This window comes from Mobula hypostoma, chromosome 22, assembly GCF_963921235.1.
Source record: "Mobula hypostoma chromosome 22, sMobHyp1.1, whole genome shotgun sequence".
NCBI lineage: Eukaryota > Metazoa > Chordata > Chondrichthyes > Myliobatiformes > Myliobatidae > Mobula > Mobula hypostoma.
Window position 1 is genome coordinate 34,098,025 of NC_086118.1, and position 18,379 is coordinate 34,116,403.

Consider the following 18,379-nt stretch of genomic DNA (forward strand, 5'->3'; position numbering starts at 1 on the left):
CCCTACGCGACTCCCTTGTCCATCCGTCCCCCCACATCCCTTCCCACCGATCTCCCTCCTGGCACTTATCCTTGTAAGCAGAACAAGTGCTACACATGCCCTTACACTTCCTCCCTCACCACCATTTAGGGCCCCAGACAGTCCTTCCAGGTGAGGCGTCACTTCACCTGTGAGTCGGCTGGGGAGATATACCGCGTCAGATGCTCCCACTGTGGCCTTCTATATATTGGCGAGACCCGATGCAGACTGGGAGATCGTTTTGCTGAACACCTATGCTCTGTCTGCCAGAGAAAGCAGGATCTCCCAGTGGCCACACATTTTAATTCCATGTCACATTCCCATTCTGATATGTCTATCCACGGCCTCCTGTACTGTAAAGATAAAGCCACACTCAGGTTGGAGGAACAACACCTTATATTCTGTCTGGGTAGCCTCCAACCTGATTGCATGAACATTGACTTCTCAAACTTCCGCTAATGCCCCACCTCCCCCTCGTACCTGATCTGTTATTTATCTATTTACACACATTCTTTTTCTCTCTCTCCTTTTTCTCCCTCTGTCCCTCTCACTATACCCCTTGCCCATCCTCTGGGCTCCCCACCCTTTCTTTCTCCCTAGGTCTCCTGTCCCATGATCCTCTCATATCCCTTTTGCCAATCAACTGTCCAGCTTTTGGGTCCATCCCTCCCCCTCCTGTTTTCTCCTATCATTTCGGATCTCCCCCTCCGCCTCCCACTTTCAAATCTCTTACTAGCTGTTCTTTCAGTTAGTCCTGACGAAGGGTCTCGGCCCGAAATGTGGACTGTACCTCTTCCTATCGATGCTGCCTGGCCTGCTGCGTTCACCAGCAACTTTTATGTGTGTTGCAAAAAATAACCTACCAAATCATGCCAAATAACGCACAAAACCTAAAATAACACTAACATATAATAAAAGCAGGAATGATATGATAAATACACAGCCTATATAAAGTAGAAATAATGTATGTACAGTGTAGTCGGGAAGATTAAGCCAAAACCGATTTGTGGAAAAAAAATTGGCACGGATGCACATGCACATGTCATATGTGCACGTCACGCATGCGCACACAGGTGCCTGCGCAAGGCTTCATGGTCATGGTAGTCTTTCTCGGGGTAAACACAAGTGTCCCGTATTTGACTGCTACTTTTGTCCCTTATTTGGGAGTGAGAAAGTTGGCAACCCTAACTGTAAAAGACATGTTGAAGTGAGCTTAACCCTACTTGAACCCCCACCCCCCCAGGTTGGCTGATCCGCAAGAATATTGTCAATATTAAACCGGTCCGCGGTGCAAAAAAGGTTGGGGACCCCTGCTGTTAGGGACTCTCGCATGAGAACTCCCAAGTCCCTTTGCACCTCCGATTTCCGAATTTGTTCCCCATGTAGAAAATAGTCTATGTCTTTATTCATTCTACCAAATGTACACGACCATACACTTGACTACATCTTCCACTTCTTTGCCCATTCTCTTAATCAGCCCTAGTTCTTCTGCAGAGCTAAGGGCTGGTTGGGATGAGTTGGAAAATTGATAAGGGCAAAGTAGTAGACGTGTTTTTACATTGACATGGTCGTGCGTGTTCAGCTGTTCCAGAACATTTAAATGTGGGTGAGCCATGTTGACAAACTGGACACAACACTGTCTGGCTGAAAGCAGGCACAGGGTAATGGTGGATGGGTGTTTTTCTGACTGAAACAGGTAACAAGTAGTGCAGTGAAAGGATCAGCACTGAGACCTTTGCTCTTGGTAAGATATTTAAATAACTTGGATGAGAATGTAAGAGGTATGATTAGTAAATTTGCACACAACTTGAAAATTGGTGGAGTCATAGATAACAAAGAAGGTTGATATCCTGCTTCTGTTCTTATTTAGATATAAACATCAGCTTGTCCAAGCAGTAGAAAGGGAGAGGGGTCTAGAGCAAATGAAAGTACAGGCAGAGCTGGACTGGCAACAACGCTGTGAGGAAATAGAAAGAAGACAGTACCTAAAATCAGAAGAACTTATTCAAAGCCTGAGTCAAGCCCGAGACCAGGTAAGACAAAGAAAATGAAATTCAGTACTTTTTCACTTCATACCTCCTTTTCATTTGAAGTATTTGAACCAGTTCCACGTTATTTTAGGATATATGTATTTTTAAGTGTCAACTGTAATCTGTTGTTCATCAATTCGTAGATATTTCAAGAAAAACTAAGATGAAAGGGAAGAATATTCTTCTGGTGGAATAATGGTCAGCACGCAGAGAGAACAGTGGAGGCCAAGTGGACAACAAAGAAATTCTGGGGGGAAGGGGTTTGGTTGTAAGTTGATTGAGAATTGAGGAAGGACTGGGTTTGAAAGGGAACTACAGAATTTCACTAAGGTAGTAAAATAAGCAATTCAGTTCTCACTATTATTCTCAAGAAGTTATTTCTTTCTATATTTTGACAAATATTTTTGGAAATAAATGTTAGTATTTTGTTGTCATAGGTGATATTTTGGAAGTTTTGTAGATTTAATTTTCATGATTTTACTCTCCTCCTCTCCCTTGCTGATGACCCTGGATATAAAGACTACTCTGATTGTCTATTCATATTTCACTGGTGACTGTTGTCAAATGATTTAATGGGAAGCATCACACTTGACCCAGTGTTTATAATTTTCAGACTGTGTTATTGTACACCCTCTTGTACATCCAGAAACTTGACCACTAACTCAGCCTCTGCTCTGGTAGAAATTAATTAATTCTACATAAACTGGAGATTAAACATGAGATCTCTCCATTTGCTATGGCTCAACCAATCACTGAATACACTCATTCACTTAATAAAGGATCAAGCAATTATCTCTAAATGCCTAGGAATTCATTGAGGTGGTAGAGCTAAATATGCTTGTTGTGTCAGACTATTGAACTCTGAAATACATTGCAATAATGTACAATCTGCATTTGCCTCAATAATTGTTTTTAAATTCTGATAGGTTTTCATTATTTTCTCTCCTGCACTGAGTGAATTATTGCCACTTTTACATCTAATCATCCAACTCACACTATTCTTGCTTAAAGAAAGTAAGGAAATATGGTTAGACTGACATCTTGGAAATGTTAGTGTGTGTCCTCCCACAAAAGGCTCAGATGATGAGGCTATATTTGTTTGGCAAATGGCAATTTACCCAAAAGTGTGTCTTATCAGTTCCTCTGTCAAGAGGAGAAAGTATTGGGCCCTGTAGAGGACAAAGGTGCATTGTTTTGTCACAGTCTTTATATTGTGAATTTGTTATCAAGATATAGATTTTTTTAGATGTAGAACATGCGAAGAATGATACCAACTTTGCTCTACAGCTACAAGATCTCTGTACCTCATAATCAAATTCCAAGTCTCATTCTCAAAAGTCTTGTGTATTGTGTACCGTCAAGGAAATAAAGAAAGCAGAGGGAATTAGAGGCAGATCTGTAATTAGCTTTCAAGTTATGGTCCCACTGTGGGGATGGGGGGAGGGTATTTGAGACTGAAGTTTTGTTCTTAAACCAGGGTATTGTGACTTATTGCAGTGTAGTAATGTTGTATTGAGAGGCTTTGAATTTAATGTGCTTTATTGGAATATTGCCATTTACAGAGAATTCAACTAAACTTGGTAATGTTTTCAAACTAGTACCCTGCTATTTTTGGCAAAAATGTTGTTACTTAAATGGACATTGCATGATTCTCTTTGTATTTAAGGAGCAGGTCACGAGGACTGATTGGCAAGGAAAATTTCAGAAGCCAGCTTTGTAATATATATGTCAATATTAGGCTGACAGTAATATCAAAGCAAATTACTGTGGATGATGAAAATCTGAATTATGAACACAAAATCTGAGAACTACTCAACAGATCATGTACAATCTATGGAAGGAGACATGGAGTTAATGTTAATTATTAAATTTTTGGCATGGGGTAAAGTTAGAGATAAACATGTTTTGCATTGAAGAGGTTGGGCAAAAGGAGAAGATAACTATAAGGAAGACTGCAAAAGGAAGATAGTAAGAAATTTAATGACAAAAGACATAATGGTACAAGAAGTATCAGATTCAAGTTTATTATCACCGGCATGTGACGTGAAATTTGTTAACTTAGCAGCAGCAGATCAATGCAATACGTAATCTAGCAGAGAAAAAAATAATAATAAATAAACAAGTAAATCAATTACGTATATTGAATAGATTTTTAAAATGTGCAAAACCGAAATACTGTATATTTTTTTAAAAGTGCGGTAGTGTCCGAAGATTCAATGTCCATTTGGGAACTGGATGGCAGAGGGGAAGAAGCTGTTCCTGAATTGCTGAGTGTGTGCCTTCAGGCTTCTGTACCACCTACCTGATGGTACCAGTGAGAAAAGGGCATGTCCTGGGTGCTGGAGGTCCTTAATAATGGACGCTGCCTTTCTGAGACACCGCTCCATAAAGATGTCCTGGGTACTTTGCAGGCCAGTACCCAAGATGGAGCTGACTAGATTTACAACCTTCTGCGGCTTCCTTTGGTCCTGTGCAGTGGTCCCTCCATACCAGACAGTGCTGCAGCCTGTCAGAATGCTCTCCACGGTACAACTATAGAAGTTTTTGAGTGTATTTGTTGACATGCCAAATCTCTTCAAACTCCTAATAAAGTATAGCCGCTGTCTTGCCTTCTTTGCTTAAAGCTGGTAATGGGATATTAACAAATAATCCTGTGAAAATTACAAGCAAAATATATAGTAAATCTACCAAATGAAAGTATTTTCAAAAACAATCAAAACTAAATGTTAAACACAACAAAGTCTGCCGATGCTGGAAATCCAAATCCAAAGTGATTGTGTGGCTATATGATTTTCTGCAGATTACAGCAGAACTACAAGAAAAAGAGCGCAAATTACAGGAGGTGGAGACATTGGTCCATGCTTTGACCTTAGAAAGAGACCAAGCAATAGCTGCACTGCAGAAGCATGGTGTTTTTCCAGAACGGGATTCTCAGGTAAAATTGTTTATATTTGATGTAATCTAGTACCAGAGATTTATTTTACTTAGTTATTGAGATGCAGCACGGAATAGGCCCTTCTCGCCTGTGGAGTCACACCGACCAGCAATCCCCCAATTTAATCCTGGTATATTCATGGGACAATTTACAATGACCAATTAACCTACCAAACAGTACATCCTTGGACTGTGAAAGAAACTAGAACAACCGGAGAAAACTCATGATTATAGGGAGAACGTAAAACTCCTCACAGGCAGCAGATAGTTCCCCACTTTTATGTGCTCTTCATTTTGATTCACTATTAAATCTGACCACACTGCTTGGCCTCCCATCTATTCCAATGAAGTTCACTGTAGTTCAAGCAACAGACTGCAATTTTACTGTGCACATTCACTTCAAGACTCAACAAAAAATTAAACACTTGTAAACAATCAGGTGTTCCAACACTTTATTCTGCCCTACTTCTGCCATTCAGACTATTTTTCTCCTCTTATGATAGTTTAGATTTAATTTGACTTCTTTTTGCATCTCCTCCAGGCATATCTTTACCAATCTCTTTCAGCTGGCACCATAACCAGCCATGTCATTCTATTTCATCTGAATTCTTATTATCTATATTTTTCTTCAAGCCCTTACCAACTTTCATTGTAAGCTAAAATTTGCATTGCTTTGAACTTTCTCCAAACCTGGTAAAAGTTCAGTAACCAGAGAAATTAATTCTGCTTTTCTTTCCATTGATGCTGTCTGATTTGCAAGATATTTCCAGAGTTTTATGTATTTATTTTATATTTCTGGTCTCTGTAATATTTTACATTTGAATGTTGCATCAGAATTGGGATTGCGGGGAGATTCATTTGAAATAGGAATTGATGGTGGAATATAGATTTAGGGATATCAAGAAAAAGGGGTGGAAACCCTGGGACTAAATAATAATTCAGAATTTCTGTGAAAGTATGCGGGGATAAAGGAAGAGACTAAATGTCAAAGAAGTGATAGTGCAAGTTAACAAAAGCCTAGAACAGCTGAAAATCAAAACAGTCATAAGAAATTATAAAAAAACTTACTTTGGGAAAGACATTAAGTACACCCTGGGGAAAGATGCCAATCAGGACTAAAATAGGTAGACTGGTCTAACAGGTTCAGGGTGTCTAAATCATGGAGCAGGTGCTAAAGTGATTTGTTTTTAGTTTTTGTAACTGATATGATAAATATAGACAGATACAGTGAAAAGTTAAAATATTGATGGGGTGCAACTGGATAGGGGGAAAACAGTGATAAATCGGGAGCAGACAGGGGTGATTGACTTAATTTAGCATTGTTCTTGGTTTCATTATTTTAACATGCATGCTCTGTAGTGTGACAGAGAAACTGTGAGGAAATGCTATCAGGACATTGTATCTCAATACAGATTCAATTGATCTCTCTATTCATTAGATATCACTTGGTAGAGATGTTCATATGCACTCTTTCTCTGACTATAGACCAACTTGACTACAAAAATTTGAATTATTGAATTATTTGAATAAAGTCGTATGTCCGTGATAACTCAGCACATGAGAAGAAAAAAGACTAACATGAATGAAGCTTTGAACTGACAAGATCAAACTTTATGTTGAAATTCGAACAAACTCAGATGTGAGGCACCTTGTCACATAGTGCATCTATGCAGGAATTAAAGATCACAAGTATTTTTGCAGCTTGGACAACCTACCAGGATAGTTCAGGGTAGGTGTAAATCTTGTAAATTGCCAAGATGGCCAACGTGTTTCAAAAAGAAGTGAGAATTAGTAAGGGAAGACATGCATTCCAAAACAAATAAATAAAATAAAGACAAAGAAAACCAAGTTCAGCATTTTGTTTTCTCTGTATTGAATGCTGGGCCTTCTTGTCCCTGTACTTTTAAGCATATAGGATGACAGTACCCTCTGGTGGAGTGATTTACCTAAAACTATTGAGTTTGGATATAGACCGAAACATTCCTCCAATAATTTTATCCACCTTGTGGCAAATTCAGAATGTACAAGGGTGGAAGTATTTAATACAAGCAGGCATTATTTCCCTGGCAGTTTAAATGAAAATCATCTTCTGATATGCCTGTGAATGACTCCTAGCAAAATCTTAAATCATAAAATCATAGACTTATACATCACAGAAACAGGACCTTTGAGCCAAGATGTTAGTTGCATTAGCTTGTATTTAGCCTGTATACCTCTAAGGCTTTTCTATCTTGCTGCCTGCAAATCAAATTTAAATATATAAGTGACACCACTGGCTTCCCTGCAATCTCTGCAACCTTCCTGAAAATATTCTAAACTTTTGCAAATAATAAAAAATGTTAAAATGCTGGAATGAATTTCCAGTATCTGCAGATTTTGTCATGTTTATAATAAAAACGTTGCTGGGTATAGGAAGAGAGAAGCAAAAAAATTACTAAGACTCTCTAATAGTGTTTACTTCAAACTTTGCCACTAAAAGATATTTGAAGAATGTCTGGGGATTTTACTAAGCTAATTCTTTCTCTGCAGCAGTTGTTAAGCAGCTTTCTTCAGCCATAAATATTAGAATAACTATAACCTTTTCTATTAGAAATTTGATTACATCTGCATTTTAAAGTGCATGAACTGTAAGTCAAGTTGGATAGGTCACCGGGACCAGGCGGGATGTACCCCAGGCAACTGGTGGAGGTGAGAGTGAACATTGCTGAGCCTCTGGCAATGATCTTTGTATCATCAATGAGGATGGGAGAGGGTCCGGAGGATTGGATGGTTGTGGATGTTGTTCCATTATTCAAGAAAGGGAGTAGAGATAGCCCAGGAAATTATAGACCTCTGAGTCTTACCTCAGTGGTTGGTAAGTTGATGAAGATCCTGAGAGGCAGGATTTATGAACATTTGGAGAGGCATAATATGATTAAGAATAGTCAGCATGGCTTTATGAGACTGATTGAATTTTTTGAGGATGTGACTAAACACATTGATGAAGGTAGAGCAGTAGATGTAGTGTATATGGATTTCAGCAAGGCATTTGACAAGGTACCCCATGCAAGGCTTATTGAGAAAGTAAGGAGGCGTGGGATCCTAGGGGACATCGCTTTGTGGATCCAGAACTGGTATGCCCACATAAGGCAAAGAGTGGCTGTAGACGGGTCATATTCTGCATGGAGTTCGGTCACCAGTTGTGTGCCTCAGGGATCTGTTCTGGGACCCCCACTCTTCGTGACTTTTGTAAATAACCTGGATGAAGAAGTGGAATGACACAAAGGTTGGGTGTGTTGTGGATAGTGTGGGGGGCTGTCAGAGGTTACAGCGGGGCATTGATAGGATGCAAAACTGGGCTGAGAAGTGGCAGATGGAGTTCAACCCAGGTAAGTGTGAAGTGGTTCATTTTGGTAGGTCAAATATGATGACAGAATGTAGTATTAATGGTAAGACTCTTGGCAGTGTAGAGGATCAGAGGAATCTTGGGGTCCGAGTCCATAGATCACTCAATGCAGCTGCACAGGTTGACTCTGTGGTTAAGAAAGCATACGGTACATTGGCCTTCATCAATCGTGGGATTGAGTTTAGGAGCCGAGAGGTAATGTTGCAGCTGTATAGGAACCTGGTCAGACCCCACTTGGAGTACTGTACTCAGTTTTGGTCACCACACTACAGGAAGGATGTGGAAACCGTAGAAAGGGTGCAGATGAGATATACAAGGATGTTGCCTGGATTGGGGAGTATGCCTTATGAAAGCAGGTTGAATGAACTCGGCCTTTTTTCTTTGGAGCGAGTAAGGATGAGAGGTCATCTGATAGAGGTGTATAAGATGATGAAAGGCATTGATCGTGTGGATCGTCAGAGGCTTTTTCCCAGGGCTGAAATAGCTTGCATGAGAGGGCACAGTTTTAAGGTGCTTGGAAGACCTTGGAAGGTCAGGGGTAAGTTTTTTATGCAGAGAGCGGTGAGTTTGTGGAATGGGCTGCCGTCCATGGTGATGGGGATGGATACAATAGGGTCTTTTAAGAGACTCCTGGGCAGGTACATGGAGGTCAGAAAAATAGAGGGCTATTGGTAACCGTAGATAATCTCTAAGGTAAGGACATGTTCAGCACAGCTTTATGGGCCGAAGGGCCTGTATTGTGCTGTAGGTTCTCTATGTTTCTATAATGTGCAGAGCCAGCACAGTAGTGTAGGGGTGACTTGGTAGCGTGAGGAGAAGCTCAGTAGCGTAGGGATTAGTGCAATACTTTTACAGTGCCAACAATCAGGATTCAATTCCTGCCACTGTCTGTAAGGAGTTTGTATATTCTCCCCGTGACTGCAAGGGTTTCCTCCAGGTGCTCTGGTTTCTTCCCAAGGTCCAAGGATGTGTGCATTAGTAAGAGTTAGTTAGTTCTGGGCATTATATGTTGGCTCTGGAGGGATATCGGCACTTGTGGGCTGCTCCCAGTGCATATTCAGACTGTTGGTCGTTGATGCAAACAATACGTTTCACTGTTTGTTTCAATGTAGATGTGACAAATAAAGTTCATCTTTAAATCTTTAGTCTTTAGCTTATCAGTCATCTTGAAGTCATCTGCTATCAGAAGCTTAGCAATTACCATGACATTTGAAGTCACTGCAACATTATTTTCTATGCCCTGTGTTTTCAAGCAATGTCCATAGTAGCTGCATTTATAATCAGTTTTCAATACTACATGAAGCAAATAACCTCCTGTCAGAGTAGTCATGACCTGCATTCTTACAGTCTCTTGTGTTTGCTCAATTTATTTAATTTACCCTTTATATAGGCAGATGCTGTTAACAAGACTTACATTAAATACACTCATCATTTTGAGAATACTGCTTTCTTGCTAAACAGGAGTATAATTTTGTCAATGCACAGCTGGTAGATACAAAGCATGTAGTGCTTGTGAGTGAACAGTATTCAGACAGCTGCTGTTATTCTTTTGTTTTAAGATGGTCACATATGTCAAGGCTATTCATAAGTCAAAAGCACATTCCTGGATAGCTGATTAATGACTAAAACTGTCTACTACCTCAGTGTCTGATGACATGGTAATCTGCTGGTCCCTTAAGTGCTCCCATGTTAATGTACTCCTAAATCTACTCCAGCCATAAGTAATGTAATGATATGTTAGTATAGAAGGTTATTTACTCATGTTCAGGACTGAGACTTCTTGTATGATTCAGTTGCAAGTACTGATTCATCACTGAATGACTATGACTGAAACAGTATATAAGACAAGCTATTCACTGTGTCTTGGTATATGTGACAATAATAAACCAATTCTTATTCCAAAGTGGTGCATGACAAAACTCAGATGACCTTGTGCAGTTAATAATGAAGCATGCTGACATACATAAAGGCCATATGCAATATCGGTGAAAAACTCAAGGCAAGCCAGTTTCTAGCTGAAGATAAGCCATTCAAGTACTTACAACAGCTTGAGAGGAAGTTAGTTTATCAGACACCTTTTTAAATGCAACCAGATGACTGATGAATATTATGTTTTTTATTGTTGAAAGTGCACTTATATATTCACCCTGGTAATGCTAAAATAGCTGCCTGTGTCTTTAAGAGAAAACAGTGACGTCATTATACACATGCGGCTTAGAGAAAAAAAGAGTTACAATGTTCTAGAAAGACAAACATCAAGAACTGGGGCTGCTTTTCCCAGGAGTACTGGTCGCATGGTGAGGAAAGATTTTTGCGAGTAAGTTATTGCCACTGGATGGCATGGTCGTGTGAGTTCCTCATTGGCCTAGTAGCATGAGCAAGGAGAGTTTGTTTCAGGGTCTAGCCATACGTGTTTGGAAGTTAAGCACGTGTGTGCCAAAAATTGTCACCACCGTATTGGTTTTTATATATTTTGTTTTATTTATTTCAACACTTCATATGTAACTGGTTGACACACAAGTGGGTGGACCAAAGTTAAGCTGAGATTGTATCAGCAGGAACTGTTGTTTAATATTTATTTTGTTGTTTTTATTTTGATACCCTTTTTTTGCATTAAAACATCTGGAACAGATAAATGAATTAAAAACCGGAAAAAGTATTTGTTCTCCGGAGTGTGTATTTTTCCCAGGCTACAGAATTTGGTACCAAGACTGGGGTAATTCCAAGCCAGTTTAGAGGGTTTTTGATTTTTGTATACAGTACAATATATAATACATAATACGGTAGTGGTGAAGAACAGGACAACTGTTTCCATGAGGCAGAAGGGGAGCCTGGTGTTGCGTGGACTGTGGTTGCCTTGAGACCGAGTTGGGACATCAGGGACTGATGCCAAGGAGTAGAACTGTGACAGTGATACAGAGCAACTGCGGCCGTGAAATCGTCATGTTTTCTGCAGGAGATGTGTGGCAACCCATTTTGCAGGCTTGTTGTAGAGACCTTAAGAACTTGAGCTTTCACAAGGTTACATTCAGAGGATGAACAAACTGAACCTGATTTGAATGAACAAATTAGAGACTTGTGTAGTAGGCATGAGGATCCCATGGTAATTAGATAAATGAAGCAAAAGGTCAAGGGAAAGGCACACTGCTCCATTTACGGGTGATGTTGAAAAATATGGGAGGTCTGTTGATGACTTTATATTGAAGAAGTCAAATGTGTGCTTTGTGCTAGAAATCAATCTGACCAGGATCAGTATGATTTTGTTATGTCACTGCTCAGGGGTGTAGCCCTAGAAGAAACACACATGCGCAGTGATGCTGAGAAAGACCAGGCTGATGACTTGTTCACCTATCTCAGGGAAGCATTTAGAGACCAGCATAGTGCATCGCAGCTGTTACATAGCTTCTATAATCGCAAACAGCATGACGGTGAAGACAAAAGAGAGTCTTCACATGCCTTAGCACAAGCTCTTAACTTGCTACTGAATCGTTCTGCTCATGCTGTGGCTAATAAGAGGGTGATGCTCAGAGATCAATTTATAGAGGGGATCAGAGATCCTTCTCTTAGAAAGGAGCTCCACAGCTACGCGCAAAACAACGCTGAGTCAGTGATAGAAGTGCAAGAGGAGGCTCATCTGTTTTTAGTAGAGTTCTCAGGAAATGCAAAGACTGTAAAGTATAGCAGTAGTCAGGCACAGAACTCAACTCTTAAAGCTCAGGAATCTAAGTCTGTCACTCTAGATGATAGACTTAAAGTAGTCACAGAGCAGGGCAAAGCCATAAGTGAGTTGACTCAAGCAGTGAAAGATCTTGCTTTACAGAGAGGTGTTGCGCACACTACAAGCATTCGACCTAAATTACAGTCAAGGTTCACAGAGGATGGGCAACTAGTATGTTTCAAGTGTCAGGTGGGAGGGCAGGTGACCAAGAATTGTCCACAGAGCGAAGTGCAAGAGACGTAGAGCCTGCATCCTCCAACCCTCAGGTTGTTGTGAGTCAGGCAATTCAGAGGAACCTCATAGACTCAGATAATATACAGCCATCCCATGACCAGTTGTTGCAGCATTCCATCAGAATATGTCCTGTTGTTGAGCTTAAGATATCAGGTGTCACTGTCCGTTGCCTGTTGGACACAGGTGGTCAAGTGAGCACCATGACTGAGCAGTTCTTTTGAGAACACTTGAATGGACAGGATGGGAATGTATCGTCCACTGTTCACTGGCTTAGGTTAACAGCGCTAACTGTCTTGATATTCCTTACCTTGGGTATCTAGAACTAGAGGTTCAAGCAATGGGCATGAAGATTCCCAATTGTGGCTTTCTAGTAGTCAGGGATCCTGTTAGAACTGAATAACCCGTCTCATGCATTGTATGCATGAACATTATACGCTAATGTAGACAACTTGTCTACACAGAATTTGACATGACACTAGAAGGAAAGTTGGATTCTGATTGCAGAGATGTTTTGCAGAAAGTGAAGATGTGCACTACTGAAAAGAAAACGGTACTCCAAGTATCAGGAAAAGATACTGAGCACATACCTGCTGAATCTGTAGTTACCGTTGTGGCTAGGAAGGCCCCTGAAGATGCTGGTACTGACTCTAATATGTTACTTGAGCCACTTAACACCCCTCTACTGGGTGGTTTTGTAGTTATTCCTATGCTCATTGGTTCTTGTCATACAGTACCAGTACAGGTTTTAAACCTCTCTCACCTAGGACCTGGTTGGGTATACTGTCAAAAGTAGAGTGCATAGATAGTGGTCACCAATGTGCTGTAATATCTCAGTGGATCTCAGCTGGCATTGGGCAAGTGACGGTTGGTGTAAAGGAGGAATGCAGTAATCACAAGTTAAAGTCAATTTTAGACAAACTCGACATTGGGGATAGTGAAGAACAACAAGCTCAGCTAAGAACTTTACTGGCTAAATACCTGGATATCTTCATAGTAGAAGGTGAAGACCTTGGGCACCCTGACAAGGTCAAGTATGAAATTCAGTTAATTAATGACGAGCCCGTTTCAAGCCATATTGTTGTGTTCCACCCAATCAGTACCATGAAGTTAAAGAGCACAGCTCAAAGTTGGTTGTGGAAGGGTGTGATTCAAGAGAGCAATAGTGCATATGACTCGTCTGTAGTGTTGGTACGGAAGTCTGATGGTATCATAAGATTGTGTGTAGATTATTGGAGACTGAATCTTAAGACCAAAAAGGAAGTGTTGCTGCTCCTGTGTGTTGATGAGAGTTTTGATGCTCTGGGGGTGCACAATTTTTCTCAACAACAGACCTTGTGAGTGGTTACCACCAGTCGGTGGTAGAGGAGTGTGATAAGTATAAGACTGCTTTTGTGACCTGTTTGGTCTATATGAATATCTTCACATGACATTTGGGGTCTGCAATGGGCCTGCGACTTTTCAAAGATATATACAGACAACCATGAATGACTTAGTCTTCCAAATTATGCTTGGATAATATTCGGGTGCGTTTTCAGACTTTCCAGGAACACTTAGAGAGACTGGACACGGTGCTTCAATGTCCAAGGAGACTGGTCTGAAGGTGAAATTGGAAAAACATCATTTTCTGCAGTCAGTGGTCATGTTATTAAGTATATAAAGGGTAAAAGAGAGTTGAGAGTGATATAGGACCAATAGAAAATGACACTGGAGATATTGTAATGAGAGATGTAGAGATGGCCGAGTAATTGAATGCATATTTTGCGTCAGTCTTCACAGTGGAAGATATTTGCACTATACTGGACATTCAGGAGTATCAGGGAAGTGAAGTATGTGCAGTAAAAATTATGACCGAGAAGGTGCTCAGGAAGCTTAATGGTCTGAGGGTGGATAATCTCCTGGATCTGTTGGAGTGCACCCTCGGGTTCTGAAGGAAGTAGCTGGAGAGATTGTGGAGGCATTAACAATGATCTTTCAAGAATCGATAGATTCTGGCATTGTACCGGATGACTGGAGAATTGCAAATGTTACTCCACTATTTAAGAAGGGTAGGAAGCAGCAGAAAGGAAACTATAGCCTGACATCAGTGGTTGGGAAGTTGATGGAATCTATTGTTAGGTGAGATTATGGAGTACCTGGAGACATATGACAAGATAGGCCAAAGCTAGCATGATTTCCTGAAAGAAAAATCCTGCCTGACTAACCTGCTGCAATTTTTTGAGGAAATTACAAGCAGGGTAGACAAAGGAGATGCAGTAGATGTGGTGTACTTAGATTTTCAGAAGGCCTTTGACAAGGTGCCACACAAGAGGCTGCTTAGCAACTTAAGATCCCATGGAATTACAGGGGAGTTACTAGCATGGGTGAAGCACTGGATGATCAGCAGAAAACACAGTGGGAATAAAGGGATCCTATTCTGGCTGGCAGCTGGTTACCAGTGGAGTTCCACAGGGGTCAGTGTTAGGACCGCTGCTTTTTATGATGTATGTCAATGATTTGGACTATGGAATTAATGGATTTGTGGCTAAATTTGCTGATGATACAAAGATAGATGGAGGAGCGGGTAGTGTTGAGGAAACAGAGAGCCTGCAGTGAGACTTACAGTTAGTTTAGGGGAATGGGCAAAGAAGTGGCAAATGAAATACAATGTTGGAAAGTGTATGGTCATGCACTTTGGTGGAAGAAATAAATGGGCAGACTATTACTTAGATGGGGAGAGAATTCAAAATGCAGAGATGCAAAGGGACTTGAGAGACCTTGTGCAGGATACCCTATAGGTTAATCTCCAGGTGGAATCAGTGGTGAGGAAGGCAAATACAATGTTGGCATTCATTTCTAGAGGTATAGAATATAAGAGCAGGGATGTGATGTTGAGGCTCTATAAGGCACCCGTGAGACCACACTTGGAGTATTGTGTGCAGTTTCGGGCTCCTTATTTTAGAAAGGATATACTGACATTGGAGAGGGTTCAGAGAAGATTCACGAGAATGATTCCAGGAATAAAAGGTTTATCGTATGAGGAACTTCAGGTAGTTCTTGGGCTGTATTCCCTGGAGTTCAGGAGAATGAGGGGGGATCTTATAGAAACATTCCGAATGTTAAAAGGCCTGAACAGATTAGATCTGGCAGAGTTTATTTCCCATGGCAGGGGAGTCCAGGACAAGAGGACACGACTTCAGGATTGAAGGACGTCCATTTAGAACAGAGATGCAGAGAAATTACTTTAGACAGAGGGTGGTAAACCTGTGGAATTTGTTGCCACGAGTGGCTGTGAAGGCCAAGTCACTGGGTGCATTTAAGGCAAAGATGGATAGGTCCTTGAGTAGCCAGGGCATCAAAGGATATGGGGAGAAGGCAGGGAAGTGGGGATGACTGGAAAAATTAGATCAGCCCATGATTGAATGGCAGAGCAGACTCGATGGGTCGAATGGCCTACTTCTGCTCCTATATCTTATGGTCTTATTAGGACACCAGATATCAGCCAAGGGGATAGGCACAGATCCCGAGAAGGTCTGGGCTGTTCAGCAGTGGGCAGTACGATCTATGGTCAAAGACTTAAGATCATTTGTCGGCTTTTGTACATAGAACATAGGACATAGAATAGGACAGCACATGACAGGCCCTTCGGCCCACAATGTTGTGCCGACCCTCAAACCCTGCCTCCCATATAACCCCCCACCTTAAATTCCTCCATATACCTGTCTAGTAGTCTCTTAAATTTCACGAGTGTATCTGCCTCCACCACTGACTCAGGCAGTGCATTCCAGGCACCAACCACTCTCCGAGTAAAAAAACCTTCCTCTAATATCCCCCTTGAACTTCCCACCCCTTACCTTAAAGCCATGTCCTCTTGTATTGAGCAGTGGTGCCCTGGGGAAGAGGCGCTGGCTATCCACTCTATCTATTCCTCTTATTATCTTGTACACCTCTATCATGTCTCCTCTCATCCTCCTTCTCTCCAAAGAGTAAAGCCCTAGCTCCCTTAATCTCTGATCATAATGCATACTCTCTAAAACAAGTAGCATCCTGGTAAATCTCCTCTGTACCCTTTCCAATGCTTCCACATCCTTCCTATAGGGAGGCGACCAGAACTGGACACAGTACTCCAAGTGTGGCCTAACCAGAGTTTTATAGAGCTGCATCATTACATCGCAACTCTTAAACTCTATCCCTCGACTTATGAAAGCTAACACCCCATAAGCTTTCTTAACTACCCTATATACCTGTGAGGCAACTTTCAGGGATCTGTGGACATGTACCCCCAGATCCCTCTGCTCCTCCACACTACCAAGTATCCTGCCGTTTACTTTGTACTCTGCCTTGGAGTTTGTCCTTCCAAAGTGTACCACCTCACACTTCTCTGGGTTGAACTCCATCTGCCACTTCTCAGCCCACTTCTGCATCCTATCAATTTCTCTCTGCAATCTTCGACAATCCTCTACACTATCTACAACACCACCAACCTTTGTGTCGTCTGCAAACTTGCCAACCCACCCTTCTACCCCCACATCCCGGTCGTTAATAAAAATCACGAAAAGTAGAGGTCCCAGAACAGATCCTTGTGGGACACCACTAGTCACAATCCTCCAATCTGAATGTATTCCCTCCACCACAACCCTCTGCCTTCTGCAGGCAAGCCAATTCTGAATCCACCTGGCCAAACTTCCCTGGATCCCATGCCTTCTGACTTTCTGACTAAGCCTACCATGTGGAACCTTGTCAAGTGTCTTACTAAAATCCATATAGATCACATCCACTGCACTACCCTCATCTATATGCCTGGTCACCTCCTCAAAGAACTCTATCAGGCTTGTTAGACACGATCTGCCCTTCACAAAGCCATGCTGACTGACCCTGATCAGACCATGATTCTCTAAAGGCCCATAGAGCCTATCTCTAAGAATCTTTTCCAACAGCTTTCCCATCACAGACATAAGGCTCACTGGTCTATAATTACCCGGACTATCCCTACTACCTTTTTTGAACAAGGGGACAACATTCGCCTCCCTCCAATCCTCCGGTACCATTCCTGTGGACAACGAGGACATAAAGATCTTAGCCAGAGGCTCAGCCATCTCCTCCCTCGCCTCATGGAGCAGCCTGGGGAATATTCCGTCAGGCCCCGGGGACTTATCTGTCCTAATGTATTTTAACAACTCCAACACCTCCTCTCCCTTAATATCAACATGCTCCAGAACATCAACCTCACTCATATTGTCCTCACCATCATCAAGTTCCCTCTCATTGGTGAATACCGAAGAGAAGTATTCATTGAGGACCTCGCTCACTTTCACAGCCTCCAGGCACATCTTCCCACCTTTATCTCTAATCGGTCCTACCTTCACTCCTGTCATCCTTTTGTTATTCACATAATTGAAGAATGCCTTGGGGTTTTCCTTTACCCTACTCGCCAAGGCCTTCTCACGCTCCCTTCTTGCTCTTCTCAGCCCCTTCTTAAGCTCCTTTCTTGCTTCCCTATATTCCTCAATAGACCCATCTGATCCTTGCTTCCTAAACCTCATGTATGCTGCCTTCTTCCACCTGACTAGATTTTCCACCTCACTTGTCACCCATGGTTCCGTCACCCTACCATTCTTTATCTTCTTCACTGGGACAAGTTTATCCCTAACATCCTGCAAGAGATCTCTAAACATCGACCACATGTCCATAGTAAATTTCCCTGCAAAAACATCATACCAATTCACACCCACAAGTTCTAGCCTTACAGCCTCATAATTTGCCCTTCCCCAATTAAAAATTTTCCTGTCCTCTCTGATTCTATCCTTTTCCATGATAACGCTAAAGGCCAGGGAGCGGTGGTCACTGTCCCCCAGATGCTCACCACTGAGAGATCTGGGACCTGACCTGGTTCATTACCAAGTACTAGATCTAGTGTGGCATTCCCCCTAGTCGGTCTGTCCACATACTGTGACAGGAGTCCGTCCTGGACACATTTAACAAACTCTGCACCATCTAAACCCTTGGAACTAATCAGGTGCCAATCAATATTAGGGAAGTTAAAGTCACCCATGATAATAACCCTGTTATTTTTGCCCCTTTCCA

General features: G+C 41.6%; 1 protein-coding gene across 9 annotated transcripts in view; it reads left to right on the forward strand.

Moving 5' to 3' along the window:
* The window catches only part of ccdc57 (coiled-coil domain containing 57), a 185,161-nt gene that overhangs the window by 90,321 nt on the left and 76,461 nt on the right, over positions 1–18,379 (forward strand). For 8 of the 9 annotated variants that reach the window (XR_010021297.1, XM_063074415.1, XM_063074413.1 and 5 more), the window contains 2 exons: positions 1,889–2,051; positions 4,849–4,983. Coding sequence is in view for 8 of the 9 variants with exons in the window: in XM_063074415.1 (XP_062930485.1) it covers positions 1,889–2,051; positions 4,849–4,983 (298 nt within the window). In the remaining variant the exon portion in view is untranslated. The remainder of the gene's footprint in view (positions 1–1,888; positions 2,052–4,848; positions 4,984–18,379) is intronic. The other variant, XM_063074418.1, reaches the window with a different exon arrangement.